The sequence below is a fragment of the Haliaeetus albicilla genome, chromosome 1, assembly GCF_947461875.1.
Source record: "Haliaeetus albicilla chromosome 1, bHalAlb1.1, whole genome shotgun sequence".
NCBI classification, from domain to species: Eukaryota; Metazoa; Chordata; class Aves; order Accipitriformes; family Accipitridae; genus Haliaeetus; species Haliaeetus albicilla.
In genome coordinates, this window is record NC_091483.1 from 51,872,071 (window position 1) to 51,891,823 (window position 19,753).

General features: G+C 42.6%; 1 protein-coding gene across 2 annotated transcripts in view; it reads right to left on the reverse strand.

The window, feature by feature from the left end:
* Positions 1–15,105, reverse strand: part of ZDHHC2 (zinc finger DHHC-type palmitoyltransferase 2) — a 37,857-nt gene extending 22,752 nt beyond the window's left edge. Inside the window, exons 1-3 of one of the 2 annotated variants that reach the window (XM_069789307.1) lie at positions 14,844–15,105; positions 4,101–4,127; positions 806–900 (exon numbers count right to left, since the gene is read on the reverse strand). In XM_069789307.1, coding sequence (XP_069645408.1) covers positions 806–900; positions 4,101–4,127; positions 14,844–15,012 — 291 coding nt within the window. In that variant the 5' untranslated portion in view covers positions 15,013–15,105. The remainder of the gene's footprint in view (positions 1–805; positions 901–4,100; positions 4,128–14,843) is intronic. The other variant, XM_069789300.1, reaches the window with a different exon arrangement.
* Between the last annotated feature and the right edge of the window lie 4,648 nt (positions 15,106–19,753).

Consider the following 19,753-nt stretch of genomic DNA (forward strand, 5'->3'; position numbering starts at 1 on the left):
GGATTTTTATCAAGGCTATTGACAGTTTTCTTTTTTTCCCTTTTTTTTTTTTTTTAAAACGTTAGAAAGAATGTGAAATTAAAAGAATAAAAAAAACCCAGTACTGTACTAAAAGCAATTATCTTGAGGCTATATCATGTTGAACATGGTTTTGTATCTTAATATTCTCCAAGACAAGTGGATCCTTCTTCTTTAATGCTTCTGTACTAGCTGGACTTAGACCTGGGGATATATTTACTCAGACTTCTCTTCCATGCAGCTGTTCTATACCAGCTCCCTTGCTGCTTAGCCAGCCATGGCTTCCCAGCATCAGCTTACCTGTTGTGCGCTAATGCCACAACCCCCAAGTTCCTTCATACCAAAACAGACGGGGAAGAAGGTTTAATTCAGAGGACAACAGACAGATGCTGACATGCAATATGTCAAACACAGGGAAATATATTTTTTGCCCACATAAAAGTATTATATTCCTATGTAAAGATTTAAACTGCTAGTTCAAGTTACTCATATTTTTCAAGTGGAGAGGTTTTTTTTCTTCTTAATATCATAAATATTATCTAATTTTAAAAATCTATTAAAAACCTGTAAAACTTGAAGGAGGTGTAATTTTTTTTTGTCTTGATCATTACGCTATTTGCGATCTGACTTACTCCTATTAAGAAGCTGTCACCACCATCTGTATTTTTCTACACAGTGTACATCTGTATTTTTCTACACGAGATCAGAGTCTAAAAAGTTACTCAAATACTACAAAATCAGGCATTTGACTAGGGTATTTCAGAAACAAAAGTTAAGTTTATCTTACTTCTTTTGAAGGATTCATTGGTAGCGTAAAGATTGTTTTCCAATATGACCAGACGAACAGCATGAAAAATATGTGGTAAGCAACCAGGCACACAACTAAAATCAAAAAGGAACAGAATTAATACAAACAGTGATATTATAATACTTAGAAACGGATGCTGTACATATCACAGATAGTTACTCTAACAGATGTAAATACAGCGGCTCTGCAAAAGCTTTGCAACAAAAATACTGCACTGCAACTTTACATGAGACAATACAGACTGTGTGGGGAAAGCCATGATAGGCTACATGTATTACAAAGTTTGAGGGGAACAATTAATAGCCTATTAGAGACCCATAATTATTTAGCAAGCACTCTCCCTTTACACATTTGTTAAATTCTATTTAACTGATGCATCTCTGTTTTTTAGCTTTATAAACCATTTAGGCAAACTGCTAGCCATGCAAAACAAACAAACAAACAAAAAACCCCAAACAAACAAAAAACTAACACCCCCCCCCAAGCCCAAAAGGAAGTATAGCTACCTAAACAATGACTAGAGTGAGGGAAGTCTGAGTGGACTTGCATACGATACCTGAGCAGTAACCATAACAAGTTAACTTGTTTTGCTAGATTTTTAGGAGGGAGGACAGTAGGGTGGTGTTTAAAAATCTGCAGGTTCTTTAAATTCAAATGTTCATTCACTACTTTATATTCTGCACAGACAGTGATTTATTCTTAGATTTTTTTAATAATACCAGTCAACATTTACCACGCTGAGTTGTTTTACTAGAATACAGAAGGTAACATTAACTTTTCCAAAGAGCCTGCTATAGATGGAGAGGTGTTTCCATTTAAAAGCTCTCACTGTACTAAGTAATTGACTACAGTAAATAGTTAAGTCCAAAACTTGTATCGCCTGATTAACTTGCTCTAATGTAAAAGAAAGAGTATTTCCTTGGATTTTTCTTCCTTGGGCAGAAAAGCAGCAAATAAAGGACAGCTAGAACAGCAACAGTGAAAAATATCATTTCCACGCCATACAGATGAACTCACATCATAGAGAACTCAAGGTTATAGGGAAGCTTCACAGTCAAATAGTCTTTATACAACTTCTATAAATTCATAAGATCATCAAAAAAACATCATAAAGGGAAATTTGTGTACTTCCATTACACAATCTGAAATGTTGCCCTTGTATGGTTAGTGCATGATTTTATATACGTAATGCTATTCAGCGCTAGAGAATTTTCCATAATACATGCATGACTGTGTGTATAAATGAAGGCACAGTAGCCCAGCATGTTCTTGTTTTTGTAGTTTTGCCTCAAAAGTAAAACTGATTAAATGTTTCTGGTGTTGAAGTTTGTTTATGCAAAAAAGCAGCAACACAGTAAATATTTATTCTTATTCACTAGGCAGTTAAAAAATAATAAGCAAAAGCTAACAAAATCTGAGGAGCAACATTGTACAAAGCTTTTGGGATGACAGGGGAAAAGAGCCATATGCCATGTCTATAAATGGAAAAAAAAATCTCATCAGTATAAGTAATAGAACTGGACTCCACATCAAGCACAATATACTACATGATCGTCTTGCTATTTCACAAGCATCTGTCAGGAACAGTCCATATTTTTATCAGAACATTTCTATCAACTCTAAAAAACCCTGATTTACTCAAAAAAAAAAAGAAAAAGAAAATCAGTATTTTTTTAAACAACAGTATATTCATGGCATAAAGTGAGGAGGGCAAGGTAGGGCAAGTTACATCAGTTCTGTACACTATGCATTTACTAATCTGCATCTATATTTTATTGTTGTGAGAATAACGGTAACTGTGATTGATAAGAAAATTCCTTTTTCATACATTTAAAAAAGACTACTGGAGGAAGACAAAATTTTAGGCTAAAGACATTATCCCATGTTTCCCCTTTAAAGTCTGCACAAGACTTCAGCTCTTACTGTTTGCTCTTGCACCTCAGTTCTCCAACCTGTCCCAGGTCCCAGTCAGTCACTTCTCCCAGTTTCACTACCCACCAGTTTCCCTGCCCTGCAATGGAGACCCTGGGCCACCCAGCTGTTCCACTGGGTCTGTGGGTGTTGAGAGTCCAACGTAGGAACCTCAGTTCCCTTGAGAGAGAAAAAGAAGAGCTGTCTGCAGCTCCCTGGGCAGAAATCCTATTTTACACTTTTTCTGAAAAAAAAAACAAACCCAAACAGCATATCCCTTGCTTGAAGGCAATCCATTTACAAATAGCTAGCACAGCCAGAGTTGCCTGGAGATTTGCAGCAACCTGGAGTAGGGCTGAGCCCCATTTCCCCAGTTTTCACCCCTAAAAACACTTAGGGCAGAAGCACAGCCAGGGTAAATTTCTCCTGACTGGCTGAAGCTCACCAAAGCTTTGAGTGGCTAAAAATAAGGAAATGTAATGTTCCCCAATGCATTTCACTGATAATCCTAATGTGTTTTGTGATCAATGCGTAACAACACACTCATCTCCCCCACACACGCTATGGAGCAGCAGGAAACTGGAATTATTTCAAAGTCTGCAGGTGCTGAAGTTTGCAGATACGCTTAAGCACTCGTATGGGGGGACAGATCACCAAACAGAAAAAAGTTTTTCAAGCAAATGTTTCTTAACTGGCAAACACTTTTTCTAAGTGAGGGAGTCACCAATGACTTAATAAAACCTGCTGGAATTACACAAACATAAAAACCATGCAGTTTGTCTCCTGACCCCCAATCCCTTCCTCCAAAAGCTCTGCAGCCCCACACTACACTTCCACATTGTGCTGTAGTATTAAAATAGCATCTGGAAAAGCAATCTAAACATGCTACAGCCTCGGGGTAGGAACTCTAATAACAGCTAATCAGGCAGTTTTATTATCTTCTGAAAAGATTATGTATCCGACTCTGTTTCTTCAAAGACACTGGCTAAAAAGAAACTGCAGAAAAAATTCACCTCCCATTTAAGTATGTTACACTCTGCACAAACATCTTCCTCATCTTTAGAAGTCCTGGTTTTACAAGAGCTTTTCTTGTTATGAAAAATTTTTAAAAACAGAATATAAGGATTATTTTAGTTGACACTTCAGAAAGCCAGTAAGAAGAGCAAAAAGTTCTAATTTTTCTCATCTCTATTTGGAATGGCTAAAGCAATATTCAGGAACAGCAGAATAATAAAAGGAGCTGAGGAACACAAAAAATACACTTATTTAAAACAGGTTAGATGTGTATCTCAATTCTACTAGTAAACTACTATACCACCCTGATATATGAATTCCACTTATAAACAGCTAATAAAAATCTTACCTTTTTCTCCAATATTTGTCATTGTCACTGAAAAATGAGAAAAAAGGAAAGAGTAAAAATGATGTTTAAATAGTAAATGATGTAACTGAATATTTTAAACTTTTGTTTTTCAACCAAAAAGGGAAGAGTAATCATTAAACAATACAAGCTTAAGGCCACACACTATCAAGCTTTTATGCTGTGTACATTCATCACAAGAATAGGTAGACAATGCCAATTGCTTATACGGTTTTTTGGCTCCCAGGCTCAGTTCCTGAGAACCAGCACCTCCATCTACCTGAAGTTGCCCAAGTTTAACCCAAGAAAAGCCACTTCTGAAGAACAGTTATTTAACTGTGGTTGTACAGGTTTTACTGTTTATGTATGTTCTGTTCTTGAAGCAGAGATGTCAGACTCCAGAACTGGTTTTGCCGGCAATACTCCGCGATACCCTTAGATCTCCACGGCATAAAAATCAAAAGTAGACAAAAGTTGCACTTCCTTTAAGAAACTGCCTACAGATTACAGAATTTGGGGATAACAAGAGAGTGGGAAAGGCGCAAGTATGTCAGGCACGGAGTGGAGTACACAAAATCATGCATCAGTCACTGCATTTATGAAAGAGAATAAATCTTTTTCTTACACCAATATTACACTCTCGGTCACGTTATTTAAAAAACGTAACTACCCCACAACAGGTATCTCAGAGAGATCAGAAACTCCCAAGTGATCAAAACCTCATGGTGCTCTTCCCTCTCCATCTAAACCACTCCACCACACATTTATCCATCCCAATTAAGCAGTCTACAAACTAATATACTGGCACCTACAACTGTGAGCGAGGGGACAGTAGCTATTCGGATCTCTCATCTGCCCTTGTTTTCCTAACAAAAGCAGCTGCACAAGGCTGGTCTTCAAACAGCAGGCACAAGGCAACTCCTACGGAAAGGCCAAGCAGCCATGCCGTCCTACTTTGATGTATTAAACTTAGGCTTGTTGATAGAGTGAAAGTCACTATTTAAAGATACCTTGCACAAAGCAGGGATGTATTGTGGGACCGGTGCTGCTCAACACCTTAACCAATGCTCTGGAAAAGTGAACGCTCATCATGTTTACAGATGACACCACCCTGAGGACACCAAGTGATGCGCTGGTGTGCACGACTGCCATCCAGATGGACCCAGACAGGCTGGAGCAATGAATGGGCCAACAGGACCCTTACGAAATTCAGCAAGGGCAAAGTCCTGCACCTGTAAAGAAACAAGCCCCTGCAACGATACAGCCTGGGGACTGCTGGGCTGGAGCAGCTCTGTGGAAGAGGCCATGGGGGTGCTGGTGGGCAGTGAGCTGAACATGAGCCAACAGCACCTGGGCAGCAGAGAGGACCACCAGCCTCCTGGGCTGCATTAGCAGGGGCATGGCCAGTCAGTCAAGAGAAGGGATTATCCCCCTCTATGCAACATTCAGATAACATCCAGAACGTTGCCCCCAGCTTTGGTCCCCCCACTACAACAAAGATGCAAGTCTAGGGGAGAGCGACCAAGCTGGTAGGGACTGGATCACTAACCCTATGAGGAGAGGCTGCATGTCCAGGGCTCATTCATCCTGGAGAAGACATGGCTTTGGGAGGACCTAACACAGGACCTCCAGGGAGGCCTCCAGGAGGTGGAGCTGGGCTCTTCATAATGGCGCAGGGTGGGAAGACAAGAGCCAGCAAGTCTAATTTGAAATGAGAGGATCAGATTTGACGCAAGGAAAAACCTTTTCCACCGTGAGAACAGTCCACCAGTGGACCAAGTTGCCCAGACATGTTGTACAGTCTCCATCTCTGGAGTTTTTCAAGACTCAATTGGATAAAACCCTGAACAACCTGGCTTGACCTTACACCTAACCCTGCTTTGATTAGGAGGTTGGACCAGACGAGCTGAGATCCTGTCAAACATGAATTATTCCACGACTCTAGAATTATAAAAATGTCTATTAAAACGGAGATTTGACTATAGCTCTACCAAAACGAGCATCTACCTTACCTGAAGGAAAACAGCAAATAACCATGTTTATAAAGTTCTTCACAAAAATCAGACAGACACCACAGAAGTTGCATAAGCCACTATAAAGAAAACTCTACTCTGCCCTCCATCTTCTAGTTCAGCTAAGAGAAATCTTTAGAGCTTGATATTCGAAATATCCACTTACACAAATGCTACAGAGAAGCTGAGGGAATACGTATACACATTTGACTCTGAGAAGCAGAGATGCTGCAGTACAATAATGCACAAGAACTGTAAAATTGTAAGTAAACAGTCATCCACCAGAAAAAAAAGACATCTTTAGAACTGATGTGTAATTTAAAAGTGCTGGAGCTCTCAGATTAGGACAAACTAGCCACTACTCAAATTCTGATTTTCTTTCTCCGCTTTGTATGGTCAGCAAGGTGTGCAGAAATTTTGCCAGTCTTCTTGGAATAACTACTCTCTGCTAATTAAAAAGCCATAGCCAAGCATATATTGCAGAATCACCAGTTTCAAACTAATATCTACCTAACCAACCGTTCACAACGATTTGTGGTATTTTTCTCTCCTAACAAGGTAATGGCATAGAATATTGCTGTGAAAGCAGCTGTCATCTTTTTTTCTGCCTTTAACCTTGGATAAAATGTATTAATTAATGTGTTTGAGACTTTTAACTTTTCCACATGTTTGTAAGTAAAGGACCAATACAATTAATAAATCCAAATTTAGTAATTTCTATCTGACTGCAAGCCTACAGCTTTTCAAAGTTTCTGTCCACCTCCAGCATGAAATGCAGTCCTCAGAGTCTGCACCCGCCCGGTGGACCATCTTTTCTGCTTTTGCAGCACCTAGCCTGGAAGCCAAATGTTCCTGACAGGAGCTGCAGACCATGAAGGCTAAAATATAAGTGCCCAAAGATGTCCAGTTAATCCCAGCAGAGTGAGAACTAGTTTTTTTGAATACATCCTGTCATTTTAATCTCTTTTACCACCTGAGTATAACTCAGAGTTATTTCATATGCTCCTGAGTTGCAACCACTGTAAGAGACTGAAGTAGAAGAGGCAAGGCTAAAGAGAGATGCCAATCTTATCACCTTTCTTCACACTTACTGCAACTGGTGTTTATGAGGAGACTGGCTGCGCTGCTTAACAAACATCCCCTCAGACGATGACACAGAGGAATACGCAAGACATCCAACAACCTGCAGCTTTTCACAAAGTGAAGTACTACTCCTTCTGCTTATGCCTTTTCAAACCGCCTTTGACGAAGGCTCCTTGAAGCTGGTGCAATGTGTGGGAAAGTAATGGACAGGCATCTGCAATACCACAGGACCAGGGAGGAAATAAAGGGGGTTTATTTTTGGTTTGGTTGGATTGTTGGGGTTTTTTTGACACAAATGTGGCAGAATTGACCAGCGGGGGGGGGGGGGGGGGGGAAGCAGCCTCTACAAATCAAACTCTCTCTTAAATTTCTTTTAAAAATTAAACTTTCTCTATTTGTAGAATGATCACAATACAAAGACTTCTTAGGGTAACCACAAGATGCTTATAATTCTAAAACCACACTATTTAAGTGCATTGGAAATAATTTTCTAACATGAAAAAAAACACTCTAATTTTGTATTTGATCAAATACGTTTGCTATTTTCCCCACCTTCGGAACAGCACACGTGATCTATTTATTTAAACCAAATTTTATATTTTTCAGTAGATTCAGTGATACAGCTTTGCTATATTATTCAACAGTATTTGATCATATAGTCTTCTGCGAATCATTTATACCAGTCTTTCTGGCAGTTTTCTCATTTCTCTTCCAAGGGGTTATCTTCACTGCTGGTAGTGCACAGAAAAGTAGGTCACACTATGCATCCTGTCATTAATAAATATCATCTTAAACACTGCAAATTCACTTACTGGTAGTCAAATAGCATACAAATAATAAGGGTAAAAAGCATTTATGGCTACGACGACTAAATAAACACCAAGGACATGCCAATCCCAACCATTAAGCAATTTCTACAGTCTGGGAGAAAACAGGGTAAAACCCTTTGAGAGAGGAATGGAACAATACTCCTGTATATTCAGAGACCGAGATAATTATAAAACCACGACCTGTCTTCAAGAAGTCATTAAAAAGTTACAGCTCTGTTTGCCTGAGATACTGCAGGGGCCAATTTCATTAAGAATCAGCCTTCCACTGCTAAAGCGTCAGGATGCCATTTACAGTTCAGTACTAGGAGACTATCACGTAACTGGAGCCTCTCTGTTTCATTACGCAGCTCGCAGACGGTGCTCATCAGAATTAGGCATCAGGCTGGGACACACGCAGGACTTCAGCCAACGTAGATGCCAATTTCCTGAGCCAGAAACATCGTTCCCTGCTTGCCCGGAGCCACAGGCAGCCAGAAACAGAAACAGCATATTCAGTAGTCAATGCTGCTAAACAGCCTGTGCTTGCAAAAAACAACAGTGACTGAGGACAGAAAGCTGTGTTACGAAAGATAGGAAAAAGTCCAGGATGGAAAGGACGCCCAGAGAAGCCTGGGGAATTCATCCCACACTCGCTGGTAGTCTTCGTCACAGGGACAAAGCCATGCAGCATTAGGAATGGCTTGGCAAGCAAAGAGGTACCGCGGCCTCTCAAAATGGCCTGCTACAACTCCATCACCAAATTAGTTTGCTAAAAGAAGCCACATTGCTAGGCACCTTGCACTGGGTCAGACCTTAACTCAGTGACAGAAATGGATTTCCCATTTCTTGAGCTGTGGCTCATTTTCTCTAGAAATCTTTATTCTCACTCACCTGTGGAAAATTTAAGCAGGCATCCATCTCCATGTAGCTAGAGACATGGTAAGACACATTGCTACCACAAAACCCAAGAGATTTTGGAAGATAAAATTCATGCAAAAAATTGCATTGGTTTTCTAACATTAAATTTTGCTTGACTTCTAAACCCAAACCCAAAGTTCCTCAACAGTAAATGTAATGGTTAGGTTAAAAAAAAAAAAAAAAAAAAAAAAAAAAGACTGGAGAAAGCAATTACTTTTTCAAAGCTTTGATGGAAGCGGATATATAAAAATCTTGCTTCCATATTTTATGTACATTTTTTAAATATTTAAAACCTTGAAATGGGAAGATAAGATACATCTGATTCAGAGACTCTGCAGCCATATCTATAAATAGCTGTTTCTCTCAAACTTTTATACAGTTTAACATCTTGGATCTGATTCACAAAACTAAGTACGTATTTTATCTTTATAGCATATTTGAAGCTGTAAAACACTGATCTATATATGCAATTTAACTCAGCTCTCTGTACTCATAAAAGTGTCTTACAGTTGTGACAAGTGTTCTATCCTTATCTGCAATAGTCCTTTAGGAAAAAAAAAAAAAATCAGTGCTTGCAATAAAAACTACCTCTTTGCTAGACAGAGCAGTGATTTGCTTTGATTCAGAGTGACAAGGTGGAGACTTTGCCACCAGTGCTTTGCTTCAGGACAAAAGTAACAGAAATATTTCTGTGAGATTTAAGGTTGGCATAAATAGTCATCAATAACCCATACATTCGGATTTAACAGTTTTTGTGAATGTGTCAGTAAATTCATTTTAACCCCTAATGCTGTGTCCATCAAACTACATCAACACCCACCTACGTAGCAGCAAGCTACGCTTTTTAGGTAGGGTCACAAAACTACTACTTCCGAACTGCGTATGTCTAAGAATTAATCTAATCCTTCTTCTTTACAAACTTCCCATTTACTTTCCAAGTCACAAGGACTAACTGAAGAGTGAAGACTACTTCTAGAGAAGTTGTACGATCAGACCCTTTTTAGCACACAAAGAGTATACCCTGACAAGAACATCCATTCAAGTTGTTAAGTATCAAGCAGTGTTAAATCTTTAACTGAAAACACAATCTTACCTAATAATTATATCTTCACCATAGACCTTATGTTTTCAACTTAAAGCCATGGTTTAACTTTCAAGGCACAAACCCTCCAGGTAGTATACTAGGCACTACATCGAGAGATAACCAGTCATACTTAACACAGACTTCAATTTCAGAAGTGGAGAATGGCAGCTGCCTCTGAAAGTCTGAGAAAGAAATCAAATGAAATTTGAGAAATGTACAGGAGTACTGCTGGCTAAAATTCAGAAACCAATTTCACTTCAGCTGCCAGTTTTGAAACTTTTCTGAAAGTAACCAGGGATCTCAGAAGAGGAAAAGATGTGGTGTTTGCAAAATACGGTATAAAAATACAAATTTGCTTTGACCAAAGTCCTTTGCTACCTAAGCAGCCAATGTACAGACAGAGTATTTAACTGGTATTTGACAACAGCCAGCTGCAATGTTACAATGTACTTGTAATTCTATAGCCAAATGGAAGCTGTCCATGATCACAGGACATAAGCACCAAGTACCATAAATCTTTTGATCCATTTGGAGAACATACTGAGCAAAGAGTTCAGATCCAGCTGACCAAATCTTGGGCCCCACCTTTTATTTTTTCCTTTTTTTTTTTCCTCTGTCAGCTTCTATCTCCGTATTTTCTGCCGTTTCTGATCCCCTGATGACACTGTGCCATGCCCACAGGGCACGCATTAATTCTGCCTCTAAACTGTGATGAATTAAGCAGCTTTTTATCCTGCTATAATTCCATTCCACTGATGTTACACAGAGTCAAAAACCTCAATTCAGCACTAACCAATCTGATCCCCCAGCAAAAATCTTTCACAATCATTAACATCTTTGGCAGCTGGGTGTCATTTCACATTTTTCTGTTCCACAGTGAAGGTAGCAGTGGACAGATCCCAGTCACATATTCTACTCCAAAACCAAAGAAGTGGCTTATGAGCTCTCCTGACCATATTGCGCATGTCTTCTTGTCGCCCTCTTCAACTGAGCTGAGGTCACTTATTCTTCTCCAAATCAGCCAAATCACTCACCCGGGTGGGAGTATGTCCTTCCTTTCCCTTCACTGAAGTAGTCAGGCAATGCTTATTCACCACTTTATGTTCCACAGCACATGTATTTTCCTCCTTCAAAATTACACATTCAAGCTGCATTTTCAGACAGGATTCCCTGAGCAAGAGCATTATCCTTAGAATTCAAATCAGTGACACATAACAATGGACCAAAACTTAACATATACAACCAATTTATATTTATTGGATAACCCTTTCATCAGCACAGTTGATATTGTCACTAAAAACATCTGTCACAGCACTCTCAAATTTTCACATTTTCCTTCTCATATACAACTCCAAGTCATGAACTGGCAGGAAAACAGAACAAAAAACCCAAAAGAATCTCAACATCTGAGTTTGTCAAGAACATTTCTGACAAACAACTGTCAGAAACTCTAAATACCTACTGGTTCTGCCTTACCCAAAGCATGGAGTGGATAACTACTCTAAGTCCCTTATAGTTCTACTAACCCAAGTTAGAGATACACATAAGAAGGAAGACACAAGAATAATTATTTTCTTTGCATATAGTTTACGGAATCCAGTATGTATTTTCTGAGTAGAGACACATGGATGCAGGAGCCAGAGGAGAGAATTCCATTTGCACTTCATGTTACTATTTATTGTTCCATATAACCTAGGTTGAAATTTCAGTAGCTTCAGCTATTGAAGTTCAATGTACTCATTGCACATTGCCTGTATTTCCTCATCTTTTTAGAGGAAGAACAATAAATCTGTAACCCTCAGGTTTTCATAAACACATTCAAATTTTTTTAAGGGAAGAAATACTTAACTTCCTTTGTGTTTAAAATTAATGGGCCTTTATCTGGGGGAAAAAGACAACTACTACTGCCAGACAGGGGTTGTGAGATGACAATAATGGCAAAATCAAGAGAATGGAACTGGATTAGAGAGAAGCAATTTCTAGTCAGTTGTTCTAAAACCAATTCATTTACATATTTAATCCCAGTATTCTATAACCAGCAGGAAGAAGATAACCATTTGCTAGTGTTCAATACCTTTCTCCTTTTCCTTAAAGGTTAAAGCAGCATCAGCACTTAACTGAATCCACTAATAAAAGAGACAGAACTCTAGACATGGTAATACTGCAGTTAAAAGTTGTGGATTCCTTTTTCTGTTTCTAAAACCTTTTTTTTTTTTTCCCCTAAAATGGTACTCAATACTGTTAACTACTAAGTTTTAGGGATGAAAGGGATCATCTCAGTAGGCTTACTCTTTTTTAAAAAAAATGTCCCTCCTACAACACTCAGTAGGAGTTGCAAAAAAATATCCAAAATACTACATTTGAAACAATTCCTCATTATTAAAAGCTCAAAGAAACCACTTAACAACTATGCAAAGTCCTTGCTAAGTCCTACTGCGCAGTGGTTAACACTGTTCCCTGTACTTTGCCAGTAGCATCAATGACAAGCTGCAGTAAAATAAGCAGGTATATATGTCCTCTTTAGCAGTCAGTGTTGCAGGAATAAAAGATGCACTGAGTAGACAGGCTGGCTTCAAAGCGCTGAAATGCTTAGTCTATTCCTGTCGTTGGCTTTCATTCTCAGAGTTGTTAGCTATTCCTTCTGTTGTTTACACTAAATACTCATTAGTAAGACAAGACATACGTTTATTTTATCTTAATATGCCAAAAACGAAGGAAAACATCCAGATATAGACAAAAGATGGAATTAACGGAAGCTGCGGACAACAATTATGCTGAATTCAAAAACTAGTGAGCCAGGCAGAATGGGGAAGAGGGGTGGGGAGGGGAACAAGAAAAAAACCAACCAACCAACCAAATCATCTTTGTCCATACAAAGGAATTCAGTAAAAGATGCTTTAGTAGAGCCCCAGGATTCTCTCTTCATTCCCTCCCATGACAGGCCTTTTGCTTTGAGTGGTTCTCAAGGCATCATGGTACCACAGTTAATAGTTTGAAGTAAGTTTCAAGCATGCCATTGCCCTAAGAGGTACCTGCTGTCAGGTAAGTTAAAACCCAACTTTCCTCTGTTATACAGAATTACACACAATAAAAAATACAGTAGATCACTCAAACAGTAGTGCCCAAATCAAGCCTACTTCACTGTGTAAGCACCATGGGGCTGTGTGCATTAGGACAGATGTTAACTAGAGGGTCACTTTGCCCCAAAATATCCTTGCTGTCCTCATACCAGCTTACAGCTCCCCTTTCCCAGGCTCACTCAGTCAGCTACTCCCACAACATTCTAGACAATTCGCTTCCTTGCACTGGATGTAGACACTTCAGTCCTCCTCTCGTGAGGGTCCAGCAACTCAAGCCCCACTTTCTAGTTGAAGAACAGCATTTAAAGCTAACAGATTTGAATGTTGTTAGTGAAAAAAAGATGTAAAAGCCCCCCTCCGATATAGGAACCACACCAACTCTTAACACCTCCCTCCAAAACAGAGGTGCTAGGCCTGGCAATCGTTTTTTGCTTAATATCTCAACTGCTCAGCCAAGCATCTGTAGGACAAAAATTTTATCACAGTCTTCTGTCTGAGAAAAGGAAAAAAAAAAAAAAAAAAGAAATCCAAAATTAGGTACCAGACTGCTGAGATTTTAAATATGAAAGCTGAAGTCTGGCAAAGTTATATATGCATATAAATGCCCTCAGCTTCAGCTGGGTATTTTCCCCTCACCGCTGTTCCTTAAACAGATGCTAAATGACCAACACTCACTATGAACGTTGCCTACAATAGAGAGGGAAGGGGAGACAACAGCTAATTTGTATTCCTTTGTGCCACTGTTATAATACTGTTCACGAAACATCAGTACGCCATACATTAGCCTCTAAAATTCAAAGATTAAATTATTTTCTACAAGACAAACCACGACAGAAACTGAAATTAACTGAAGAGAGCCTAGTGAGCTGGTCGTTTAACAAGTACTCCTGGCTCAACTACTCCAATTCACATAAATACTCAGATCACACCCAATCTCCAGTATGTGATTAATTATTTGCCCAGTGCTCAGGAAGAGCCAAGACGCACGGTCAGGATGACTTCTGAATGAACTGCAGGCTGCCGATGCCAAAGGCGGACCGAGAAGTTGTGACAGCCAGGCATTTTCTAGATGACTTGAGAGTGGCATGGGGAGACTCGGGGATTTTCTGTTACCTGTTCCCGCTTCCACCTTCGCTGCCAGAAGACCCTGGTTTTACATATATACGTATATGTAAGTGCTGTCACGCAGTGGGAGGAAAACAAAGGGACCGCTAACTTGGCTCATGCCGTCTGCACGGGGAGTCTCCGGGTCCCATCTTCAGGGTCGGGGTGTCACACGCGATGCCCGCCACGGAGGAAACCTCACGCCCGTGAAAACCCCCGTGCGATCGGCTCCCTCCTCGCGTGGAAGTGGAAACCACGCGCGACCAGGTCGCGGGGGGAGGTGGGGGTGGGAAGGACAGGACTGCACAAGGCAGCGCGGATGCCAGCACGACCCCGGCCGTCCAGAGGCGACCGCGCTGCGGGCTGGGTCGCTCCGCCAGCCTCCAGCCCAGCCCAGCCCAGCCCAGCCCGTCGCCGACCGCTTCCTGCGGCGCGGCCCCGGCCCCGGCCCCGGCCCCGGCCCCGGCCGCGGGCGTGGCGGCGGCCAGGGACAGCCCCGGCGCCGACAAACAACAGCCGCCGCCGCCGCCGCCGCCGCCGCCCCGTCCCGGCAGGCGCGGGCGGCTGCGCTCTGCCGGCAGGGGCAGGGGCAGGGGCGGCGGCGCCCACCCCCGTCCCGCGGGAGCCCCCCCGCCCGCCGCGGCGGCAGCACTCACGCAGGCAGAGCTGGGTGACGTAGGCGTAGTAGGACCAGCAGAGGATGCTGGAGATGAAGAGCACCGGCACCCAGTACAGCAGCCGCCGGCAGCGCCGCCGCACGCCGCCCCAAGCGCCCGCCGCCCCGGCTGGCGGCGGCGGCGGTGCCGCCATCTTCCCGCACCGCATCCCGACCGCTCGCTCCGGGGGCCCGGGCCCCGGCCGCGCACCCCGCCGGAGCCCGCCCCCGTCCCTCCCTCCCGCGCTGACAGGGCTCTCCGGCGGGGCCGCTCCTCCCACCGCCCGCCCGCCGGGCCGGCCGCTGCCTCCCTGCGGGCAGGGCAGGGCAGGGCAGGGCAGGGGGCGAGGGCCGAAGGGGCGGCCGCAGCGTCCCCGCGGGGCCCGGCTGGGCTCTGGCTGCGGCCGTCCCCGCCGCCTGCCGCGGGCGATAGCGGGGAAAGCTGTCCCGTGAAGTTCGGGGCCGGGCCCCGGAGCCGCCCAGCTCCTCGCAAAAGGAGTTCCGCGCCTCGGGCACCCGGCACGTGCCGGAGCGCTTGGGCGGCGGGCGGGCGGAGGCGCCGGTGACGGCTGCCCCCGTCTAACGCCCGGTGCCCAGCGCAGCTTGCCCCGGCTTTCCTGCCTCCGCAATGAGGGATGGTGGGACTTGGCCGCCCGCGGGAGTACTTTTAAATCGCTCGGTTAGGAAGAGCGCTGCCTCGTTTGCGAATGGTGTTTCAGCATCAGGTGTAACGAGCAACAAGCGTGGCGGGCTGCTGTGTCACAGCCAGCCAGAGGCCGCGGTGGCCGGCCCTGCCCCTGGCAGATGTTCTGCCAAGGGAAGGTGGCCAAGGGCTGTGCTGACTCACTCTTTCCCGAAAAGGCTTTACGCTATGGCCGTCGTAATGAAACGCTTGTGAAATGTCATAGTAAACCCAGACTGCGTTGCAGTATGTGCACCCAAATGGTTGCTGAATTACCGTTCCAGAATTAGAAATGCCGAGCAGTTCTGCGATCTGCCAGAGCCTCTCGGAGCATCGGTGGCGCGGCAGGTAGGAAAGAGCTGGTTGGTGAAAACGTGTTTGGACTTGGAAAAAAGGCTGATATAATGTCCCACACGGGAGACTACGCGTGAAGCTAAGTGATCACAACCTGGATGGCACGTGGCTGCCATTGAGTAAAAACAGGCTGCGAGAGAGAAAAAAACATAGGGAAAATAAGACAAAAATAGTAGGTGTGCTGCCAGGTTCCAGAGTATGAAACAGAGTTGTTAGCGTGTTTATCGAAGAGACGGGAAAGGAAGTTGACCGTATGGCTGCAGTGTTTTTATGTCATGCAAAATCACGCGCCTCTCATTATTGTAAGATTCGGCTGAGGAATTTCAGTTAGCCACAGGGAACCGGGTGAAAGAGCAATACAGAATGATGTATCAAGAGGAATATTACATATCCCATAGCAGTAAATTATCTTCACCTATTCAAGAAAAAGACACGTATATCGTCGTGAATGGCTCACTGATACCATCTCCACAATGTATAGTCATTATGAGAGAGAAATAAACAGAATATGATGCCATCGAAAGATGGGAATATAATAACTTATGAAAAGATTCTGCATGATGGGGAATTATGTATTATACATTAAAAAGGTAGAGATACAGTGAATGGTATGGAAAAACTAGATTTTATATGCCCACATACTATATTTCACAAAAGAAGAGGAAAGGGACCAAAACCAATGTGACATAGACAATAAAGCCACTTCATTTTTCCTGTAGTTAATTATGTAAATCATCACTGAGGCCAACATCTTAATAGAACATTTAAAGGATTTGACTTTAGTATGTTTAATGAGAACATGCATGGTTATTCAAAACAGATTTTAGAAGTATAAGGAACAAAATTGCCACCGCTTGAAGGCATACCCCGTGCTTTACTGGCAAAAGTTAAAACAAATGAAGGCAATTTAATGCATTTGATGGAAATACCTGGCAGTGACCTCTCTCAGGTACAAAGGATAACGCATCTAATGTGTTGTGCGTTTCCACGGACACATGGCTGTACCATGAGAAGTTAGCAGCTGGAAACTGTATGCATAAGGGTGAATTAGTTTTTGCATCCCACTTGGGGGCTATGAAAAGCTTTCTCCTACAAACCGTTTTAAAATGTTGCATGTGATAGGGGCTTATTAACAACACATGCCATGGTAAACAGTAGAGAACACTTTTTAACATAGTAATTAATTCCTTGAAATAATTGTTATTATACAAAATTATGTATATAGAGAGGTGGCAGTTTGCCAGAGATGCAGGAATAAAAAGATGATGTGTTACAAAGACCTTAGATCATACAATTTCTGGTCAGAGGCTTTTTATTACTCCTCCCTGGAAATGGGCTTCTGTAGTCCAGCCTTCTAACTTTTCCATGGCCAGTGCCAACCTCCTCAGATTCCACAATAATCAGAATTTTGTTATTTGGTATGCTAATAATAACATTAGTAATTATTTTTATACTATACTCTGTATTAGAGCTCCAAAGTCATGGTCATTCTGGTTCAAAACTAGCCTGAAACAAACAGGCAAACCTCACTTTAATTTGGCTGGGACAAAAAAGCCTGCCTTGACTGATATTCCCGATTACCTTGGAGCATCCTTTGGTCAGAGAGCTATGAAGAATCCCTCTCTCTTGCCCTCGCACTCGTGGTTTCTCCCCATGGATGTGGGCTCTCTTGCTCCCCTCCATGCCCACAGTTCTGCTCTATTCCCTCCATGAGTCTTACCGCTCTCCAGATGGGTCCTGAGACCCTTTCTTCTGTTCCTTTCCTCCTCCTCCTCCTCTCTCTGTGGTATGACCTGCAGAAATTTTAGGTAGCAGGAGAACAACTCAAGAGCGAGTGTATTCAAGGGAGCACTGCATTACAGCAAAAGTAAATCCTGGGATAATCTAAACCATTAGGTATTCATGGACAGATTTCCCAAATGACCGTACTCAGGCAGCCTCTCTCTACGGAGAGAGAGGTTACTCGGGGCACAGTTTATTGATGCTTGTGTGAACCGTTCACAGGAAAAAGAGGAAACAAAGGTAGTTTACTGGCTTTTCTTCTCGTCAGGAGCTGGGCTGAAGGTAGCTGGGGTTTGAAGAGGAGGCTTGAGTCTTTGGCAAATCAAAACAAAATGTTGTCATAAGTGGTACCGCTCAGCTTTTCCCCTCAGACAAGGTATATGCAAGGTATTGCTGGTGGATTTTTTTTTTAAAAGTGTCTCTTCTGGAATACATTTCTGACATTACCATGTGTGACTATTCTTTGTATCAGGTAGCGTGAAGGGATGTTACAAGAAAGGCTGCCACCTGCAGCGCTGGGGCCAGGCATCCGTCTGCCCAGCCGCTGGAGCCTAGCGCAGGAACCCGGCGTCTCCGTCCCAGGCCGGTAGATGTGGCTGCTACTTTCCTGCTCAACCAGTGGCAACTTCAACAGCATCTATGTGTAGGACTCACACAAGTACCGACAGCCAAGTTCCCTTCTCCCCTTCGGCTGTTGGGGCTGAGGTTCACTAGAGAAAGCACATCCCCCCCCCCAACTCTGTGCTCACAAGCACACGTGCAGTTGCAGATCCCTGACTACAGGCACAGCCTCCCTGGCTGTCTGACACCTCTGCCCAGACCCCAGGCCCTCTTAACCTGCCCCACGGTCTCTGACTCGCCAGCTTGGTGCTCACTGCATTTTGACAAGGTCCTCATCCAGCTCATCTTGCTGAGACAAGCATCCTCCACATACCCTTGCTGATCGGTCTGGCTGACCAGGGCTGTTCCCTGCTATTGCCTCTGTGAGTGTTGTTCGCTTGGGTTTGTGCCTCTGTACATTTGGCTTCCCCTCTTCTCCTCGTCATCCCACTTGCCAAGGTCCTCGGTCAGATGACGTTAACGAAGCAGGTGCTCTCTCCTTCCACATGTGCTGACAGGTAGATGCTAGCTGGGTTCAGATCCAGAAGCAGAGAATGCAAACAGTGCCTCTTCCCAAAGGAAGTCATCTTGGTACCCTAGTGTGCAGTCTGCATTAAAAACTACTCCTGTGCAAGTGAGGGGGCTCTGCTTTGTTGAACCAACTTTATCTAAAGAATTACACTGGGGTTCTAATTGCTGACATTAAAGTTCTTTGATACTTAAATTATAGTCAGATCATGCTGCATGTCTGCAATACTCACTGTATATGGATAGCTGTTAAGAGCGTTCTGGGCATTTAAGAAGGAAGAAACTGTACTAGGAATTCGGATCTTGGTAAGTTGCCCATCTAGAGCAAACAGTAGTAGAAGGTTTGTACACATCTAATGAAGTTACACAGATGGCTTGAATGTATTTTATTAAGATGTGATAAACAGTTCCTGATAATCAATGTCATAAAGTAATGGCAGCAAAATAGAAGGAAATCTCAAGTGAGAGAGGATGTTTAATATATGGCAGAGAAAAATTATCTGTTATCGATAGTTTAGCATAGAGCCTTTTCAGACCTCAGTTTTGTACCAGTTTGAAAGGTCACAGAATTTCAAAACAATCAGAATAAAAAAGTAAAATGAGCCACAAAAGATAAGAAACAAAAGTGATTATGTAAATTAACAGTGTTCTTAAAGTATATGTGATTTGAATACCACACTACTGTAGTAAGCGTTTGTCAAGGAGTTACTTCAGCGTTCATTTAGGCTCCTGTGGATATAATATCCATGGCTGCCCACAGATGTTCACAGTTACTGTCCCTCCATAGGTTATGATGAGTACCTGCAAATACTATATGTGTATCATCTAGCTCATTAAATTTCAGCTGTAAAATTACACTGAACTCTTAAGACTACCATTACAACAGTTGACTGTGGAAAAATAAGACTTCATGGTATTAGATCATTTTAAGATGTCACAGATTTACTGTGCTAGAACAGTTTGAA